The 20,011-nt window shown below is 41.9% G+C and overlaps 1 protein-coding gene across 3 annotated transcripts in view; it reads left to right on the forward strand.

Moving 5' to 3' along the window:
* The window catches only part of TEAD4 (TEA domain transcription factor 4), a 52,808-nt gene extending 39,493 nt beyond the window's left edge, over window positions 1–13,315 (forward strand). For 2 of the 3 annotated variants that reach the window (XM_027677677.1, XM_027677676.1), the window contains exons 9-13: window positions 533–663; window positions 1,605–1,778; window positions 8,712–8,852; window positions 10,277–10,429; window positions 13,076–13,315. In XM_027677677.1, the coding sequence (XP_027533478.1) occupies window positions 533–663; window positions 1,605–1,778; window positions 8,712–8,852; window positions 10,277–10,429; window positions 13,076–13,189 (713 nt within the window). In that variant the 3' untranslated portion in view covers window positions 13,190–13,315. The remainder of the gene's footprint in view (window positions 1–532; window positions 664–1,604; window positions 1,779–8,711; window positions 8,853–10,276; window positions 10,430–13,075) is intronic. The other variant, XM_027677678.1, reaches the window with a different exon arrangement.
* Window positions 13,316–20,011: the final 6,696 nt, after the last annotated feature.

A 20,011-nucleotide genomic window follows, 5' to 3' on the forward strand; every position in this document is an offset into this window, starting at 1 on the left:
TTTTTTCTTACTTTATATTGGTTGTGTTGGGGTTTTTTTCTTCCTGGCTCAGCAGAAAATAGAAGTTTAATGCTCTTCCACCATGCTTCATGTTCTAGAACACTTTTCTCTGTCACAACATGATTGCCTTCCTAATTTCTTATTAAGTGGAGTAACAAATGTCTTTTCCTTCTTAGCTTCCCCATCTTGAGAGGTTAATGGTGACACTTCGTTTTGATACTAAGCAGTTTATTTCACTGCTCCTTTAGGGCTCAATCTAGGTCCTTTTAAAATTATTGAACGTCTTTTCTCTAATGTCAAAACCCAGGTAGATTGCCTTTTACATCGTTACCTACCCTGATAGTGCTGTCTTAGCAGAGGGTAACTCACAAGCCATTTAGAGCACAGGTAGACCTTGTGAATGATATTTTTGCATGATGAATGAAATCATAAGAAAATGAAATGAGTCAGCTTTGATATCAGGTGCTCTACTGGAAAGCTATTACTGACTTTTCTCTTTCTAAATTTTGTTATATAAATCCTGTGTGCTTAGGGTTTGAGTCTCCTACCGGCCTCTCGCCTTCCCCATCAGCACCAGCTTGGCAAGGACGAAGGGTTGCTAGCTCCAAACTTTGGATGTTAGAATTCTCTGCATTCTTGGAACAACAACAAGACCAAGATACAGTAAGAAATACACCTGACTTCCACCCCTCATTAATTTTTGATGTTCAAATAACTCCTGTTCATCTCATCATGGATATGTTACGCTACTCTATGTCTATGGAAATACTTGCTTCATTGCTCTTCAGAGAATAGAAAGCCATCTTTGGGAAACACCACAAATCCTTCTTTTAGAGGATAGATAGTGATAGAGCCAGCTCTGTGCAATGTGCTTCTGGTCTCCTTCTCCAGGATCAGGGTGTTCACATACCAGAGCTCAAGGCACTGAGGTCATAAGCCCCTGCTGGGCTGTTCTAGCTGTCCTGTTCAGCCTTGTAAGAAATATTGCAATATAGAACCCAAAATCAGATGATGGTAAGATCACATAAAGCCACGTATTTCTCTGCTGTGCTAGGAACTTTAATCTAGGGGCAACTGGGATGAATTTGCATCAGTGGGTTTCTATGGTGCCACCTATAAAATGGAAGTAGTAAGATTTTCCTGTCTCACTAAACCTTGTGGTACTGCATCTTGAGATGCACTTTGGTGATGGGCTGAGATAGGAAAGTTCAGAAAAGGTAATATTATTTGGCTGGTACCTTGCTGTGGAATTTCAGGCTCTTCATAGGACAGGAACATTGATGTTTGACCGAGTGACCTGTCACAGGAAACACTGTATCTCAGGTTATTTCAGACTATGTAGCAGTAGCATGAGGCAATGGTTTAGGAGTGAGTATAGGAAGAAAAAAACCAACAATAATGTTTCAGAGAAGCATGAATGTATTGATAGGAAGGAAAGAACAGCCTTAGCAGAGATATTTCTGTTAATTTCTTCTTCTCTTTTAGAAAATGTTATCAAATCTTCACTGACTTCCAGTAGTCTTCTGTGAAGAACAATCAGTGTTCAGTATGTACTGAAAGGTACTGAACAACTCCCTAAATTCATGTTTTTCCTCTTTTTGCAGTATAACAAACACCTGTTTGTGCACATTGGGCAGTCAAGCCCCAGCTACAATGACCCCTACCTCGAGGCAGTGGATATCCGGCAGATCTATGACAAGTTCCCTGAGAAAAAAGGGGGCCTGAAGGAGCTCTTTGAAAGGGGGCCAGCTAATGCCTTCTTCCTTGTCAAATTCTGGGTAAGAGAAGGACTCTTTGTAGAGTACCCATTTGCTATGAATTTCCCACTTTAAAGGCAGTGACGTCATTAGCTGTTAAAAGACTACTGCCTCCCAACACATTTTTCTGGGTGCAGGCAACTTAATACAGCCATGACTGTCACTGGAGATCTTTCCTTGGCTGCACAAGGCACACTTTCTGGCCTGCAGCAAGATGTATCTTTCACATTGTCATCTTTAGAGTTGTTCTTGACTACTATCTGGAGATTTTATTTGGTAGTGGTGACTTGGGCCCATTAGGTTTTTTATTTATGTATAAGTAAAGAATTCAGAGGAAATTATTCTTTGCATACTCATATGTGTTCACTTCTCTCAGTGTTGTGTAACTTCTGAGTCAGAAGCAATATTTTTCCATCTCTTCTCCTGTCTCGTTAGCTGCATTTTGTGTTATCCAAGTACTAATAATTTACAGATGCATGTTTACTGCTGGCACTAGGACAGACAAAAGATAAGAGACACAGAATGAAATTGGATTATGCTGATAATATATTACTGAAATGACTTCTGGTAAGTTGGAAGAAATCAGCCTGGCAGAAGCTTACTCACTCAATTGGGATATTTGTGATTTAGCTGAAATTTGCAAAGCTGTGTGACTGTGCTTCAGGGTACTAACAAAATGGCTTTGGTGACTGATATTATCATAAGTATTACAAAATTAAAAATAATAGCTTCTTGGGGCAGTTGTATGCTAGATGGCTGAGGGAATGTGTAATGGGGTTTGGAACCTTTCACCTTGAGTTTACCACTTAAAATTCAGGATATATTATAAGTTTACCATTTATAATCCTCAGGTCAGGAGTGAGATGATGGAGAAATAAGCTTTTATGTCTCATATTCTATGTATAAACTGGTGCTAGAAAACCTCCTAACTGGTGCTTTCAGGAGGAAGAATTAACTTAAGTGCCTTGATATGCAACTTTCCAGCTGTCCCAAGCCTAGCCTTTCCAGAAATGAGTTGGAGAATGTTGCTGGGAGTCTGCTGCTCAAGTGTCTGTGCCTAGAGCATTGGTTCCTGATGATTCTTGGAGACACATAATTTTACTATCTGCAGACTGTGTGCTACTGAGTTGGGCCTCTCATGGGATTAGCCTCTGTCAAAGTACAACAAGGCCTGCTTGGGAAGGTCAAAACAAATGGTGAAAGATCAACTCTGTTCTGGCTGGGACAGACAGCAGCACCTTACTGTGAAGCATATTTTTTGACAGGGTACCCTTTGAAAGGTAGTGATTGCCTTTTGTGCTTCAGAAGTTTCAAGAACCAAAAGGAAGAGCTTAGAGGGAGGTGTTACATAGGGAGAGAATAAAACACTTTGAATTCCTTGACTCAAAGAGAAAGAAATCATAATGAAGTTGTGGTCTGGTGCAGTTGTGATTTTATTTATCAAAACTGACAGTGTGCTTTTCTGCTTTTGTGATTTGGTTTGGGGATTGTGATAATTTGTTTTTCAATATCAGAAGAATAAATGTGGCCTATGCTTCATGTCAGACCAACCTATATCAGGCTTTTGAAAGATTTACATGGTGGGATGTCATTAAATTGGACTCTTTCTGGACCCATGTGAGGTGTCTGTTCAGAGGGTATCAACTCACTGGAATTTAGCTTGCATAAAGAGATGTGACATAGATTTGAAAGACCTTTACTCCAATGTATGCATGATGTTGTGGGGCTCTGCAATTCTACACTTGTAAGGAGAGTAATATTTCTGGCCTTGATTGAATATTTTGACTTTCCGATTCTTTTCTTGGTACCCTTGCATTGTTGCAAGGAGTTAACATTGGGTTTTATTGGTGGCAACATTACAAGTTGTCACTTAAAGTTTACAAATCAAGTCATTGGTTGAATGGAAGTTTCTAAGCCTTTAAAGAAGTAAATAAATAAATAAACACTTTTCACAGATAAGGCAATGTGATTTTAAAAAAATTAACAGCAGAAAACTAGATTTCAGTAGAAAATTTTATATCCCTCTGCATTTTTATAATTGTGGCAGTATATGTTAGGGTGCTTTTAAATTTTGCTGCCTGATAGCTCTGGACAACTATACAAATATGCTATTGATGTTCAAAGAAGCATTGAATAAAGCAGCTAATACACTGTTGAATTTATAGAATCACTTTAGGATAAAAGTATTATCCAAAGGCAAATTACTGATAACCTTAAACTTGGTGAGTAGAATTAAATACTGGAAGGGGTGTTTTGAGACATGAAGTTATGAATGATTTTTCAAAGGTTCTGAATTAAAAGTTGTGGTTGCAGGTGACAAAGACTTTAAAACCACAAAGAATGAATAAGTTGCATTTGTATATATGCAGTTTTAGGCTTGAAGAACATGAGGCATGAACCTGCCATTGCTACACTAAGCATACCAGATGATCTGTTGTGCACCAGAAACCTAACTCTAAACACTAGGGTTGGGGTTTCTTGACATCTCTGGTAGCACTTAGGATCTAGTATGACTGAGAAAGGGATGTTCATGTTTGTTCCTGTTGGTATTTAAGTTATTTATACAATAGCTAAGAGTTAAAAGTTGATTACTTTGAAACAAAAGGAGTGTTTGCAATTCTTCCTTGAATTTGGCATTGGGAATTTGGTACAATGAACTAACTCTTGGACTTGGACTGGCAGGTTGTGTGTGACATCTCTGTGACATTTCTCTGTGCTCCAAGTGCATTCTAGCACATGACAATTAATGTGAGACATTAGCCTCCCAACACATGGGCAGTGGCAGCTCTGCTCTTTTCCAGTGTAATATTATCTCTACCACCTGTTACTTGCCTCTCCCCATGAACTCCTCCTATATGCATCGTTATTAATAGTTTGGGCAAGAGGCGTTTTCAGGGCTTTGCACGTTTGAATGGTGCACTTGCATCTTAAAACTTTCAGTAGTTGTGAGACTCTGGATGGAGGACAGAAGGAAAATGACAAACCAGGAATTCAGGACAGGCAGTACTTTATACAGAGCAGCCATCTGCAGAAGGGTGGATCGGGGGAATTTCTTGGGAGAGCTGTCCTGCCAATATATGTAGGAATTTCTTCTCGATGATGCGCAAACTGAACCAGTCAAAACACTAAGTGTTTTCTTTCAGCTAAATATATTATACTTTTGTGGAAGGTGCTGAAGAGGTGGCCTGGAGACTGATGTCCTCCACTTGGCTTCTCTCCTGTCGCAAGCAAATCTTGTCAAAGAAGCAGCAGTGCAAATTCCCCTTGGCACCCTGCCTTGCCCACTGTATGTCTTCAATCCTGACCTGGCAGAAACTGCTGGGAGAGCAAGGAGATGGCAATTCAGTCCCCATATCCATTCTGTCCTTGGTACTCCTTCAGAGGCAGCGAACAAGGCAGCAGCTAGCAATACAGATTGTTATGATCTTTGCACACACTAATTTCTCCTGCCATCACCTCCAGTTGCTGCCCTATGTAAGGGAATTCTGCCAATAGCCCGTCTTTCATCAGAGTTATTCCCCACAGTGTTCAACACTATAGAGGCTGTTGGCAGCAAAAAACAGATTGAAAGACTGAATTGCTGAGCGAGTCTATCTGCTGCGTGTCAAAATAGAACAATTCTGCTGGGCCAGCTAAGTCACAGCTCCCCATACTGCTAGCAAGGCTATCTTTGGCTAGTTTGGGAACTCTTCCCACTATTTTGGAGGCTGAACCTTCAGTGGCTCAAGTTTTGCACTGTTCTTAAAGAATTGTTCAGCATATGCCTTTCTATTGACCACGTGGAACCTGTGTGCAAGATATCAGGAAGCTATTGTTTCTCATGGCATTTAATGCCACCTGGACTCTTGCTTAATCATTGCTTTTCAAAGCCTCAGATAAACTGAAGGCTGATTCTCAAAGGCCACTTTGTGAAGAGTTTCAAAGAACTTTTGGGAATGAGGCCTTTCTCAGTAACTAGTTGTGAAACTCACTCCCACCAAAGAACAGACAAAAATCTTGGTTTGATATGTGGTTAGGACAGTGCACAGTGCCAGCTGTTCTGTAGTTCTTTCTTGGGGTTGCAGAAGTTACGTGATATACTCAAGTTCATCAGAGTTGTTTTCAATTGCTAAGACTCAGATCACCAAAGATTTAAAAAAATAGGAAGTAATACTAACTTACTGAGGCATACTACGCTTTTCCCTGAACAAATCCCTTCTCTTCCATCTAGAAATCTTGTCTTGTAGGTATTTAAAAGTTCTGCTTACTTTTCTGGAAAAGAGAAAACCTCAAGTGTTTCCCCCAAAGCAGGTAGGTCCAGTCTTGCATGTAATACATAGATCTCTGATGTGCTGTATCGCAGATACCTCAGTGATGATAGTTTCAGCATATTTGGAAGTCATCAGGCAAGCTATGGATAAATGTGTCATCTGTGTTGAGCTTGCACAGCAAATTGAATACATCCCAGTACCTTCCTTGAGAGAGCGGGAACCATAAGTAAATAAGCTGTAAGGCCAGCAGTGTGTGAGGTGCTCAAGCTCCATTGTCCTGTAAAACACGAACTGGAGCCCTCAGCAAGCTGCTACTGTCATTCCCCGGAGTTGCTGATATTCCATGTATGTATGTTTATGATGTGAGATTTTCCGAGGTGACAGGAAGTGGATACACAGCTCTTCATGACTCACCACCCTTTCTGATGGTCCTAGCCCATAACATGGGACAAGCTTTAGAAAAAAAGGTGCTGTGTACATGTCCGGGAGTTCCAGTATGATCCCATTGCTTCGCTGCAACAGGACTTCCAGGAATCTGATTGTACATAATGTTGGTGAATGCTGATGACCCTTTAATTCAAATAGTATTACCATATTTTTTCCAATACTTTAATGTGGATTAATTAGATGTTAATTGGCTGTGAAATTGATGGAAGACTTGTCAAGTTGTGGAGGCACCTAAAGTGGCTTCTTAGGGCTAGTAAAGCTTTTCTCATGAAGTGGAACTAGCACCTTTCTGCTTTGCCTCATATTGACTGCATTTATTTTTTAATTTCCCAATAAGTCTTAAGAAGAATGTAACCTTAACTTTACTAATGAGACCCTGAAAATGTTTGTCTGGTTCTGCAGTGAGAGCCTCTGCTATGTTTATGTAGCAGTGGTCTGACCAGGCCTCTGTAGCCTTGACCCTTTGTTCTTTTTGACTCCGTGGGACAATTTTTTTGGAAAAGTGGAATCGGGTCCGTGCATTGTGTTTATCGCTCCCAAGGGAAATAGCTGAAAAATATTGCAAAGGACTCAGTCTAGTTCCTCTTTGGAGAAGGGAAGGCATTACTCTTTATTCAGACAGTTGGAGTGTGGGTGAAATATACAATAGTTAGTTGCATTGACATGGAAATGAGTATTACAGTAACTCAGTAAAACCTGGACCAGAATAGAGTAGCACTGCTATTCTGTAATACAGGTACATTTGTGGTACAAAGAAAGTAGTTGCATAACTATAGTTATTTGATATCAAGGTCTTCAGCATGACCATAATAATTCACTTGGCAACCTGAATTATGATGAAGTCTGTTATGCCTATGCCCTGAGCTACCAGGTAAAGCTAGCCTGGATTTGCCCATATATACTCTTCCAGTGAGGCAAACCATTGGAGCAGAACACTTCATTACAGTCATTTAGGTGGTCATGACAATGTACAAGCTTCCAACCTTCCTTTAGCTGTTGTTTCCAAGTTTTATGCTGTTATGCTCTCCATTAAGAGTCCTGTGAGCAGAATGAAAGCTACGTCCATCCCTAATGCTGTGTCCTCAACTTTTGTGGTGGCACAAAGGAAGCAGCAAGCTCACGTGTCTGCAAAAGGGGAGAAACCTTGACTGGCACTTTGTAGATTGACTTAAACCTTTTGTGAACAGCATTATCTCATGGCGGAGAAGAGACGGGTATTTTGCATGGCAGAGAAAGGGGGGCATTCATTATTGTGGTGATCCTATTCCAATGCTAGCATTGCTTGCCTTAAGTGCTGCTCTAGGTCTCAAACAGAAAAACCCTTCACTGACATTGGCTAAGAAAAGCATGCTAGAATGTCATGTAATGCTGTCCTATTCACACTGTATCCACTGTAGAAGGAACACACTCTCTTCAATTTCCTCTTTCCCTTGGTTCATCTGGAAGAATAAAATAGTCTGAAGTAACCTATGGGAACTAATTCTTGCTTTTATGCTGATGTAAACTAGCACCTGGGCTTATGGAGCACAGAGAAGCTCTACCCTTTCAGTTTTGAAAGTAAGAAAGCTGAGCTGGGCATTCCCACACCCCCCCCTTGTATTTCCAGAGCTTAAGGGAACCACCTCTTCTTTTCATAACTGTGGCTTGAATGACCCCTGGTGGAAGCTTCAGACAGCCAGGATTTTTAGGAGTTAGATCCCAACAGGAGGCTTCTGTTGGCCAACCTTAGGCACCCACATTTGAAAACTGTGGCTGCTAATGGAGATGGGTTTGCATTCAGGTGGAACTGAGTTAGATCCATCAGCAAGCTACATTCCTTATTTCATTCTGTCTATTTGCATTCTTTATATCACAGTACCTGAGCCTAATGTGTGTGTGTACTCATACAGTTCTTTTCTTTGCTCTTTTCCCTTACCTGCACACACACCTAAGGGAGAAACACTTTATTACTGTTGCTTTTCCTTCCTTAGTGAGGCATCCCAGTCACACCTGTCTGTTGCACTGCTCTGTCTCTGTAGTGCCCTCCTTTCTGCTCTCCACATGCTTTGTGAGCAAGCTGTGTCATATGTTTTTAATGTTAAAAGGATATTCCAATGTGTATGCAAATCCCCACCAGTATTTTCTGATGCACACTGATCTGCTTAAGGAGCTTGGGACACTCCAATACTTAACTATCTTGGCTGTGTAAGGTAATGGTGAAAAAATGCCACAACCATCTGTTGATAACCATCTATTTGCCCCCCCTTTTTTTTGGCAGGCTGATTTGAATACCAATATTGAAGATGAATCTAGGTCTTTCTATGGTGTTTCCAGCCAATATGAGAGCCCAGAAAACATGGTCATTACCTGTTCCACCAAAGTGTGTTCCTTTGGAAAGCAGGTGGTAGAGAAAGTAGAGGTAAGAAGCAGGCACCTGGGTGCAAGGTTCTCCCTGGTTGCTGTTTTTTTACTTCAAATATTTGCATCCTGCATATATCTCAAGTTAAAATATATCCCATGCTTCTTGTCAGAGAGATGGATGCCATAGATTATGATTTCTGAGACATGCAGGTGTAAGATCACTCCAGTCTGCAACGTGACCTTTTCTCAGGAGTTCCTTGAAGGTCTGGGAGTGTTTGTTAATTTTTGTTATTTTTTCCTTAAATCTCAGTCTCTGAAGATATGCAAATATGTAAGACTCTTAGCTCTGGTGATTCTCTGGTTTTTTAGGGGAAGCAAAGGAAAACTAGGAAACAGACCCTTGTTTTGAACTCCAGAAAGGTGAAAACAAAGATGCAACACCTCACTCTCATTAGTGTTTTTAAACAGATCATTTATAGACTGTAGCTATTAATTAATAGACTGTAATAATTTACAGACTATAGTCTTGTGGTTTTATGAGACTTAGAGCTTGTACACTCACTGCTTATGCTGCGAAATTATGCATATATCTGGCATTGAAGAAGTTCTTTCTGATACCACACTCATTTGCTGAGAGCTGCTTTGACATGCATCCTGCTGCTTTCTTTCCCAAGGAACCTTAGATGTAGGAGAAGCAGCTAAGTGCAGAACACCAGGTGCTCTCATGTCAGCAGTCAGTTCAAGCTGTATCCTTCCCAAGACCCATTTCCAGTAACATGACAGACATGCCTGAGGTCCGGTTAAGTATTTGCAGATGGGATAGATAGGCCAGAGGAAGGTGTCATGATGCACAGGAACAGAGACCAAGTTCCTGGGGTGAAAGGAGTAACAGGCATTTAAGGATCTACTGTGAAATGATAGAGTCTTGCTTCAGCTTCTATTTAAAGGAACATGAAATATACGGGAGCTAAGACGTGAATGTGAACAAAACAATCCATCTCTTTAAGATTGGTCAGACCCTCTCCCAAGGAGAGGAGCAGAGATACTGTGTTTTCTCTCTCAAGTATCAAAAGGCTTTAGTCTTTTTCAGCTGTAAGGCATCCTGAGCGTGTGTTTACCATCATTACTAGGAGCTTCCTGATCTTGCCAAAGGAATTTTTTTCAGTATATTCATTCCTAATGTTTTTCCAGTAGAGATGCTGACCTTAGTATAGGTGACAATTGGTCTGTTCCTCTTAGTTACCTTTCACAGCTCCTTGACATTTGCTGCTTGTAAGCTGGAACCCACTGTTCAAAAAAAAAAAAAGAAATCAAACTGAAGAAGTTGGAGCTCTCAAGGGGACTGACCTTGGTACCAAGTACTGTAGTTACTGTTAGTAAAATTAGTTGAAAGTGCCACTGTAATTTTTCTATTCTGAATCCCTTTCTGTTACTAATGTGACAACATAACCCCATGTGCCCCTTTTGTATTTTGCATTGCAGACAGAGTATGCACGCTATGAAAATGGACACTATTCCTATCGCATTCACCGTTCCCCTCTCTGCGAATACATGATAAACTTCATTCATAAACTCAAGCACCTTCCTGAGAAGTATATGATGAACAGTGTGCTGGAGAACTTTACCATCTTACAGGTGGGACCTTCAGCTGTTTTGGTTGCAGCTTGGCAACATGTAAGCCCAATGAGGAGTTCACTGTTGTGAGTCAAAGCAGTTTTCCTTTTACAGCTCAGCGCCTAATTGAACTTAGTATCTCTTGTGTATATTGCACTTCAAGACCATTTATGGAGCTCTAGAGATAGTAACTCAAGCAGAGAAGCAGCAAAAGAATTTGAGAGACCGCAGTAAGAGAGAGGAAAAAGAAAAATAAAGGGAGATTTCATGAGGCAGAGAGATAAATGAAGGAGAATGATGAAAAAGACACTGAAGGAAATGCTTATTCCAACACTAAACAAATGTTGAGATCCTTTCTGTGCCCTGGCCCTTTTTGCAAGGTAAAAATACTGCAAGAGCACTGTTGAGTGGCTATAAAACATTTTTATGGGGACAATTCTTCACTGACCAGATTGGGACAGGGTGCGGGGTGGAGAATTAGTTTCCTCAGGACCATCCTGGACCTAGAAGGAATCTAGAGGCATGTAAAGAAAGAGGCATGTTGTGGGGAAGCTCTGTGACACCCGCATGAATTCACTGCAGCCTCTAGGTAAGGCAGTATTACAAGGCAGCAGGAACCAAATTTGCATTAGTGTTTTGTTATACCAGGAGCCTTTCCACACTCAGATGCAGCCTAAATTTGAGAAGAGGGCAGGCAGCTTAAAACGTGGATTTTTCTAGTGGACTGAATTCTGTATTTGCCTCTATAAGAGGCATCACAGATCTTCGCCCAGAGAATCTGAGGCTGGGTAAGTAGAAGAGATGCTAGTGGCTGAATGGAAATCAAGTGGTCTTCATTACATTCTCTGGAGATCTTGGAGAACTTCAGGTGACTCATTTCACTGCTCTGTGGCTCAGATGTATCAGCTACATAACACAAGGTTAATAATATACCTCGCAGGGCTTTAGGAAGTTTATTCTTTCATGTTTGTACAAAGATTTTAAACATCTGGGAGAAAGGAGGAATATGAATGCTGAAAGTTCTTTTAGATGAACAAAAGCATGAAGCGGGCAGGGACAGAGATATGGAAGGTCTGTGTGCTGTAATCCATACTGAGGAACACTGTGACTGCTCTCTGCGAGTTTTATTCCTCAGTCAGGCCAGCACTTCCTATAAATTCTGTCAAAAAGCTGTCACATAGTTACACTTCTTCTGGAGCTTTATGTTTTGAGTAATCTCATGTCCTTCCCTTACCTTTTGTCACAGAGAAGCATGTCTCATGTGGGTGCTGGCACAGCCTTTTGTACATTGCCTTGCAGTCCTGCTCCCTGAGCAGCAGGCTGAGCATTTTCCACTCCCTACAGGGAAGATGAAAAATGCATAATGTAAGGCATGTTGCTAGTCCTCAGTCCCCACTACCAACTTCTGAGGCAAGTCTAGACCCTTTTATGAGCTTAGAAACCCCTAATCCTATAAGCATGATTTATCTTGCTTTGCACATTGCTTTGGATCTAGTACTCCGAGATTTCAGTACCCATTTTTCAGAAAAGGATCTGGTGCCTTACTACATCTCGATGTGTATAACTCATCACAGCCTGCAGAATAAAGGAGTTTAACTGCAAACCCAATCATGAAGTAAGAAAACAGAATAGATCAAAATCAGACTGCTAAAATTAATAAGCAAGTTTGACAACAGTTATTTTCTTTGTTTTCACAAGAACAATTGGGCTTTGGTACAGTTCAAGCCTCCAGCTGGAGTTGAGTTGGTGCTGCTGCTGATAAAAATCTATCTCCTCCAGCAGGAGAGAACTTTAGCACAAACTCAGGTGACAAGAATGTGCAAAGTTGTGCAGTGTCAGAGAGAGAGGGAAGCTGAGCAAAGAGCTCTGGGTGCAATATTTCGCTCTTCCCTGCCACATAGTGCATGCTTCTGAAACTTGGACAACACTGCTCCTTCACCATGTTCCTGACACTGATTCATGTTGTAGAGTAGCTAAGGTTCCTGAGGGACCATAGAAAGAGAAATTGGAAAAAAAGGGCTTCTGTAAGAATGCATGAATGTAGCAGCCATCCTTCTCCAGACATCTGCAGTGTATGAAGAAGGATAGCTGCTACATTCATGCATTCTTACAGAATGTGTAATGGAGTCAAACCTATAAGTCTCCTGTAAAATGAGGTATACTCTGTAATCCTCGTGGTCTGTGTCTACAGGAGGACATGGAGGGAAAGAACTGTTTGTGGTTGTGGTATATCAATATACATGTGAGCAGGACTGGATATAGAGAGGGGGCCTCTCTATAACCAACAAACAGCAATAAGAACTTTTTTGTGAAACACTTTCTCTCTGCTGAAATCTGCAGTGCCAGGGGATGGGGAGTAGAGGGCCTAATATACCTGCTTCCACTTATATGGTCACTGCTGGGTCACAGTGGACTTCTCTCCACAGTGGACTCTGCTCACCTCCCTGTCTCTTCACTGCATTGTATTCTGATACTGTGAAAGTGAAAGTGCTTTGCTTTGGTGTGTGGGCACACAGATTGGGCATTGTGGTGGCCAAGCTGCATATCAATCCTGTGCTTCTCTGTTCTTTGCCTATTACTGACTTTTTGCTTTAGGTTAGATGTATCGGAATATGTAAGCAGAGAAACAGCAGTTGCCATCTCAGCTTCTTCTCCTTTTCTGTCTAGGTTGTGACAAACAGGGACACACAGGAGACCTTGTTGTGCATAGCATATGTTTTTGAAGTATCAACTAGTGACCATGGTGCCCAACATCACATCTACCGGCTGGTGAAGGACTAGAGACACTCTGCCTTGAGTTGTCCATGGAATGCATGTATAAGAAAAAAGCCTGTGCTTGAACAACCCCTACCCCCTCATACCAAACTGAAAAATAAACTGCAGATATTGTGTATTTTCAGAAAAGTACCTCTGAGCTGGTTTGTGATTGATAAAGTTTCTGTCTGAAGGTTTGTGCAAGTGGGAAAAACACTTGGAGTCAAAGAAACAGACAAATGACTGCTTAAGGGTCTCACCAAAAACAGCATCCTGTGAAAAGTACTTTCTGTAGAGTACACACAGAGTGTGATCATACACATAAAAGGAGTGGCATGCATCTGGGTATACTGGTATGGCACTGGCAGCAGCTTCCTCAAGTTTCACTGCATATGAACAGGTTGAACATGTTGATGCTACATCTGATCTGAGTATGTGCACTCATATACAATCATTTGTAGGTCAACTTGTGCACAGACGTGATTATTGTATATATTATATATACATTTATATAGATGTCAGACATGTGGGCACATGTATGTGTATAGAGATGGCACATATATCCTACACAGCTGCCTGTTTAGCTGTCCACGTTAGCAGCTGCGCAGTCACAGGCTCATTCAGCCTTCCTCTGTTAGAATCTGGTTACTTTTTCCCTCTCTTCCATGCATGTCAGTGAGAGACCAACCTTTCTTTTGCCTTTTAAATGAAGTTATGATTAGAAGATTGGGTATGTTAAATCATGTTGTCTTGCTCAGCAGATTTCCTCTATGTATCAAGTCTGCTGACTTGACTAAAATAATTCTTGCTGCTTTTGCTTCTGTTCTCCCTGCATGGCTAACAATGCTCAGGGAGCTAGGCTGTACTCTTGTGCACCAGTAAAATTATTGTTTACCAAGATCAAATTGTTCTACCTGCAGCTGCAGACAGTGAAGTGCAGAAGTATTGTAAAGAATGCCACTTGGCCAGCAAACTGCAGGAAAAGGAAGAGAGAGAATAGTGAAAGAGGTTAGCTTTCCATGTTTCCAAGGCAATCAAACACAGCCTCTCTGCTTTACTTGTAAACTGAGGTTGTTTACTCAAGAGTCACTGAGAGGCAATAATCTTGGCCCCCACAATGCTGCTGATGTGGGGGGAGGATCCAGCCATTCATGTTACACTGAGGGAAGGGGTGGGCTGCATGATGCTCTCTGGCAGGGACTGAACAGGAAATTTACTGGGTAGCCAGGCACAGTCCCATGGCTGGGACAAACAGTTTGATGGGGAATGGGGACTTAATGACTCATTTCCTCATTAAGCCAGTTGATCTGTTGTAACTGTCTAAGTGCAAATTTTTATTTGCATGTAGGAGGTCCCTCACAGGGATTAGTCTTCACCAGATATTACTGTGGAACATACTGCCTCTATGTGCACACTGCACCTTGCCGCTCCTGGCTTGTGTTTAGGTCATAACCTGTGCTTGGAAGCATGGAAAGGAAAGGACATGGGTAAGGAGGATAGCAAAAACAATGCCATGAAGTCAGAGCTGGAGAAAGATGCTTTGGTTCTTGTTATAGGAAAAGGGCTCCACTAATTTTTTATATCTAATGAATATTTTTCCCCCCAATCCTGCAGACCCTGCACTTTCAGAGGCTGCTTTTAAGGACTGTACAGGGATAGTGCTGTTAACCTTCTCTCTGCAGGAGCTAGAAGTGGATGGTAAAGGACAGAAATTTTGCTTGCACCTATTGAGCAAAATCTACACCTTCATCCTGTACACAAAGTTCCTGCTCTGCCTGCTCTCTCCAAGACAAAGAAATGCCTTCAAGTACTGACTTCAAAACAGCGATACAGAACACAGATGCCAACAGCCTTCCATAAGATCTGCATGGCTGGTAACCAGAATCAGTCAAGTCTGGAGAAGGATGAGCCCAGTACTTTAAACACCTAAAAAAAGCATCTTGAAATGCCTGCTGTTTTGCTACACATGAAAAATCCATGTAAGCACAGCCTGCTCTTGCCCATCTGGTGCCCATCAGGTATTATTGCTAGTCACAGCCAGGTGACCAAACCACCCAGGAGTGAATTAACTACATCTCTGGAAACCAGCCAGCCCCTCCAGTTGGCCACACAGGTATGAACAGCACCAACTGGCTACAGTCCATTACTGATGCATGCTCCTGCCTATTTCAGCCCTGCGCAATCTCGTTCCTGATCTCTGAACCATGCGTGGAGCAGACAACAAATCAAATAAAACCTCGCTAACAGAAAAACAGACTGACTCTTGGGAAAAGTATTTTTGGCCAACACAGACAAGTGTGTTTTGAAATGAAGCCAGGGTTTCATTTAGAGAAAGACCCCAGCGATGGAAAGTTGTTTGTGTATTGGTACTTTCCTGCAAACATGAGCTTGGTGCGTTGCATGCATCCACTGCAGGTTTTTAGACCATGACAGCAGACTTCACGGAGTAGTCCCTGAAGGAGATGAGCCCTAGAAGTCCACTTAGTTCGTCAGCTGATCATGAATAAAACTGCATTAGCAGGGTTTTAAGATGTTATCAAAACAATTAACACAAGCCAACAGGCTGAGGATCAGATGAAATCTTTGGGCAGTTGATTTAGGGACACTCATGTAGTTGTTTTTGTTTTTTTTTTTTCATTAATAACAATGGAAGACTATTCCCTGGCACTATTCCTCTCTATTCTTGTGCTTGGACTTTACAGATCCTTGGTGTCAATAACAATGGTCAGCAAGAGACATCTACCCACCTTTCAAGCTCAGCAGAGAAACCAAAAGAAAATTCATGTGTCTGGGAGAGCTCACTTTTATGTAGGCTACCAGATGCAGAAGATTTAATAAAGCTGTGAAGCAAAAGGAGTACTGGAAATTTTGGTCTGGACTAAAAGGCTTCTGTCCCCTTGCAGAATGGGTGAGATCCATGTAAAAATGCTTCTAAGACTGAAAGGACTGTAGATCTCTGTCCCTAAGGCCTCCTTTCTTGGAATTTCACCAGAAGAAACCAGACAGTACATCAGAACTAAGAGCCAGCTGCAGTTTTGCTAAAAATAAAGCAAAGCAAACACCAAAAAGGAGCATAGGTAAAAAAAGAGATAGCCTAGTTTGAAGAGGAAAGGCTAAATTGAACTCTAAAGAACCTACAACAAATGAGGATGTCAGTGTTTTTTCAAGTTTAATTTCTGTTGGGGCAGAAATACCAGAAATGTTAACCTTAGCCTGTAAGAACTTGCTGTAAAATCAAAGGGCAAATCAGCAAAAGCTGATTCCTCTGGTCACTTTACAGCTACAGCGCTGAGATATTAGAAGATAAAGTGACAAAACAGGGATGTAAATATCTTCTTCATAAGAAAGCACCTCAAAAGTTTCCATTCAGCTGTGACTGCTTTTTTTTCTAGTGTACATGCTTCAATTCATCAGTCCTAATTTGTGCAGTTGCATCTGCTTGTGGAATCATGTCAAACTGAATTGCTAAAATGATTCCACTTAAAGATAGTCTTCTGCAATAAGACAACACACCATGGGTCTGAACAACACAGAACTAGGTAACACAGGAGCCCTCCCTTCATCTTTACTTCAAAGCCAAAAGAAACACTTCAGGTAAGACAAGTTCATTTGAATTCCCTCATTCATCTGTGATGAGGGGGGTGGGAACTTCTTAAAGCTGACATTGCCAACAAAGAAAACATGTAGGTAGGCCTAGAGGCAAAGTTAGGTATTGAATTTAAATCTCTTTCTACTGCATAATCTAGACCCAAGGATCATTATTTCCTTGAGTATTACACTTATTTTAGCCTTTGGTGCAATGGTTTCTCGGTGACCTTTTCTTTCCCATTTTCCTGCTCATTTTTATCTTGGTTCTGTGACATCTTGGCAAGATGAAGGAGGTGAAGAACTTGAGTGGAGACAGCAAAGAACTAATTCAGACAGGTGAGAACACCCTCAAATTTGCTCTAGAGCTGTAGAAGAGGCAGGAAGAACACATGCTGAGCCTCCAAGAAGCTGCCCAGGAGTCATGCTCTTTCATGAGTCCTGCAAGCACAGTCTACATCAAAACCAAGCAGAGAGGCAGCAAGCAACTTGCATGCTTGTAATGGGGCAGCAAGATCAGGGCTACTCTCTACAAGGGAAGGATAGTCAGAAGCTTATGTTGATAACAGCTCTGTCAGTAACCTCAAAGACTGGGGTGCAGTCACAATACATCTCTTGGACATCAGATCTGTAACTACTACACTGGTAGCCATGTTTGCCTGCATTTGGGTCATTTAACACACTAATTCAGCAACCAGTCAAGACTCCAAATCTGTGATCCATACCATTTTTGGCCTCTTAAATGAGCCACAAAAGTATTGGTAATTGGTGCTTATTCTGGGGAAAACGAATAGAGCATCACTAAAGAAAAGCACCCTCACCTCCTTCAAGTGGACAATATAGCAATAATGATGGGAAGAACCTGAATAAAGGAAAGCTAGAGAGTCTAGATGAGTGATCTCATTCTGTTAAAAAGGAAGCACAGACTTTCATTCTGTCCCTAATTTCCCCACAGTACTCAGCACTGTTGCCATGTTATTGTTTCATCTGAAATTGGTGGCTGGGACCCAAAGCCATAGACTTGCTATTACAGTAAGTCACACTGGAAAGTATGCATCCATTTCTAGATGCCTCAAATTCAGCTACTTAAAGCTGTTCTCAAAAGCTGTATGTAGCCTTAAGTTTCTCGGTCAGATGCCATGGGTTCAAGTGTACTGCTGATGAGGTGCAACTCTTTCTGTTCCTCACTCTATGGACAACATCAGAGTGTTCCTGTGTTAGATTTGGTCATGTGGAAGACAGCTAGCTGAAGCTGAAACACAAGTCTATGAAGATTACTTTCCTAAACTTACTGGTATAATTGAGAAGAGATCTGGAGACTAGCACAGTCTCCTTGGTAGAAAATGCAGGTGCAGTATCAGCCACTCCAATCCCCAGTTTCACAGTGATCCTCAAGCTTTTCCCCGAATGATCAAGCTCATACAAAACTACCATATATCTTTTATCTTCTTCCTGTGCATTTTTTACCTTCTTTCCGAGGTAGACACCAAACGATGACTTGATTTCACATATTTATTTTTTGCTTTCACTTGAACTGCAGAAATTCCATATACCTGAGTAAAAAGCTGCTTGTGCTTGTGTCAACAGGTGAAGAACACAACATCATGCTGTTTCTGTTAGAGTAAACAACCAACCAAACAACAATAACACTCCACCAAAACTGTCAAACATGTTCTTATTGTCTGCTGACTTCCTGTGCTGCTTGTCTTTGAGGAAGTAGCTGTTTATCTCCAAAGTGAGTTACTTAAAGATTGACAACAATTCTGAAATGAAGATCCTTCAGTTCTCAGGTAGAATGGGAGTTCCTGCATTAGAGGAGCATCCAGGAGATTGACCCTTTTTTGGAGTCTAGAACCAAAGAATCAAGTAAAATTCTTCCCGCAGATCTTTTTATCTCCTGCTGCATTGCAAGACATATTTCCTTCATTACTTGCTTAAGACAAACAGACAGCAACATTTGGGTACTTTTGTACATAAATAAATGAAGAACAGAGAGCTGCTGCACATACTTATGGGAAGAGAGAAACAAATATGCAGCAGATGACATTTGTGTTGCTGGCAGCACTACCACTAGGATGCTTAGAGTCTGTTGAACCAGGCAGTTTATAAAAATCCACTTAGGACAGAATGGAAGGTATGAGAAAATGTATTTGATGTGAACATGCCCTTGAACTGAGAAGTGTGACAGCAGCAGCAGCACCAGAGAAGGAAATGAGAATACACAGGGGACCTTTGAATGTGAAACAGATCTTCCTTCTGCAAAACCATGTAATGGAAAAGCCTTGAGTTGCTCTTCATACACTGTAAAATACATTTCCTCTCTAGAGGCCCATGTCCATAACCGCACTGGTCTACTTCTGTAGGCATCTCTGCTCCAATTCTAGGCCATTTCCCCATCACACAATATTTTGCTTAGTGGTCTGTGCCAGAACCTTCCCCCTCTGTGTTAAGAGAACTTGAGAGACTCTTCTGCTGGACACAGTGTTTGAAGTTGGCTTCATTAAGTTTTTGTTGCACTTCCGCTGAGACCCAGGGGAAAGCAGGTGGGGACTTTCTCTGTTATCTCTGAGGATCTCCCTCATGGCCCTGTCTCACATAGCATCACAGATAAGAATCAGTAAGGTTGGAAAAGACCTCTTAAGATCATTGACTCCAACCATTAACCCAGCACTGCCAGGTCCACCACTAAAAGATGTCTCTAAGCACCACATCTACTCGTTTTCTGAGTACTTCCAGGAATGGTTACTCCTGCTTCCCTGGGCAGCCTGTTCCAATGCTTGAACACCCCTTCAGTGAAGAAATATTTCCTAATTTACATTTTAAATCTCCCCTGGCACAGTTCGATGCTGTTTCCTCTTGTCCTATCACTTGTTACCTGTGAGAAGGGACCGACCTCCACCTGTCTACAACTCCTGCTGCGACCACGGAAAGCTCAGGCGAGCACTCTGACATGCCTACCCTCTGTGCTAGAAGACGTAGGAATATACTAGCAGTCATGGTGGACTTGGGACCACCGAGCATCTTAGCCTGGGTTTGCCGTTTGCAGCAGTGGTCCAGGAACCAGTGGGCTGCGCCCACTCCATCCTGCGGGCGCGGGTACTGCCACTGCCATTCAGAACCCAGAGGAGACGTTCAGCCGCGGGCCCCTCAGGGCAGGGGGCAGCTGAGGGGAGGTTGTACGTGCCCCCCGCCCCGGGCGCATCCTTCCAGCTCCGGGAGGGTGCGCCGGGGATGCTCCTGGCGCCCACCCGAGGGGGGTCCCGG

Source organism: Neopelma chrysocephalum, unplaced genomic scaffold (assembly GCF_003984885.1).
Source record: "Neopelma chrysocephalum unplaced genomic scaffold, ASM398488v2 Primary Assembly neopelma1_43, whole genome shotgun sequence".
Taxonomy (NCBI): domain Eukaryota; kingdom Metazoa; phylum Chordata; class Aves; order Passeriformes; family Pipridae; genus Neopelma; species Neopelma chrysocephalum.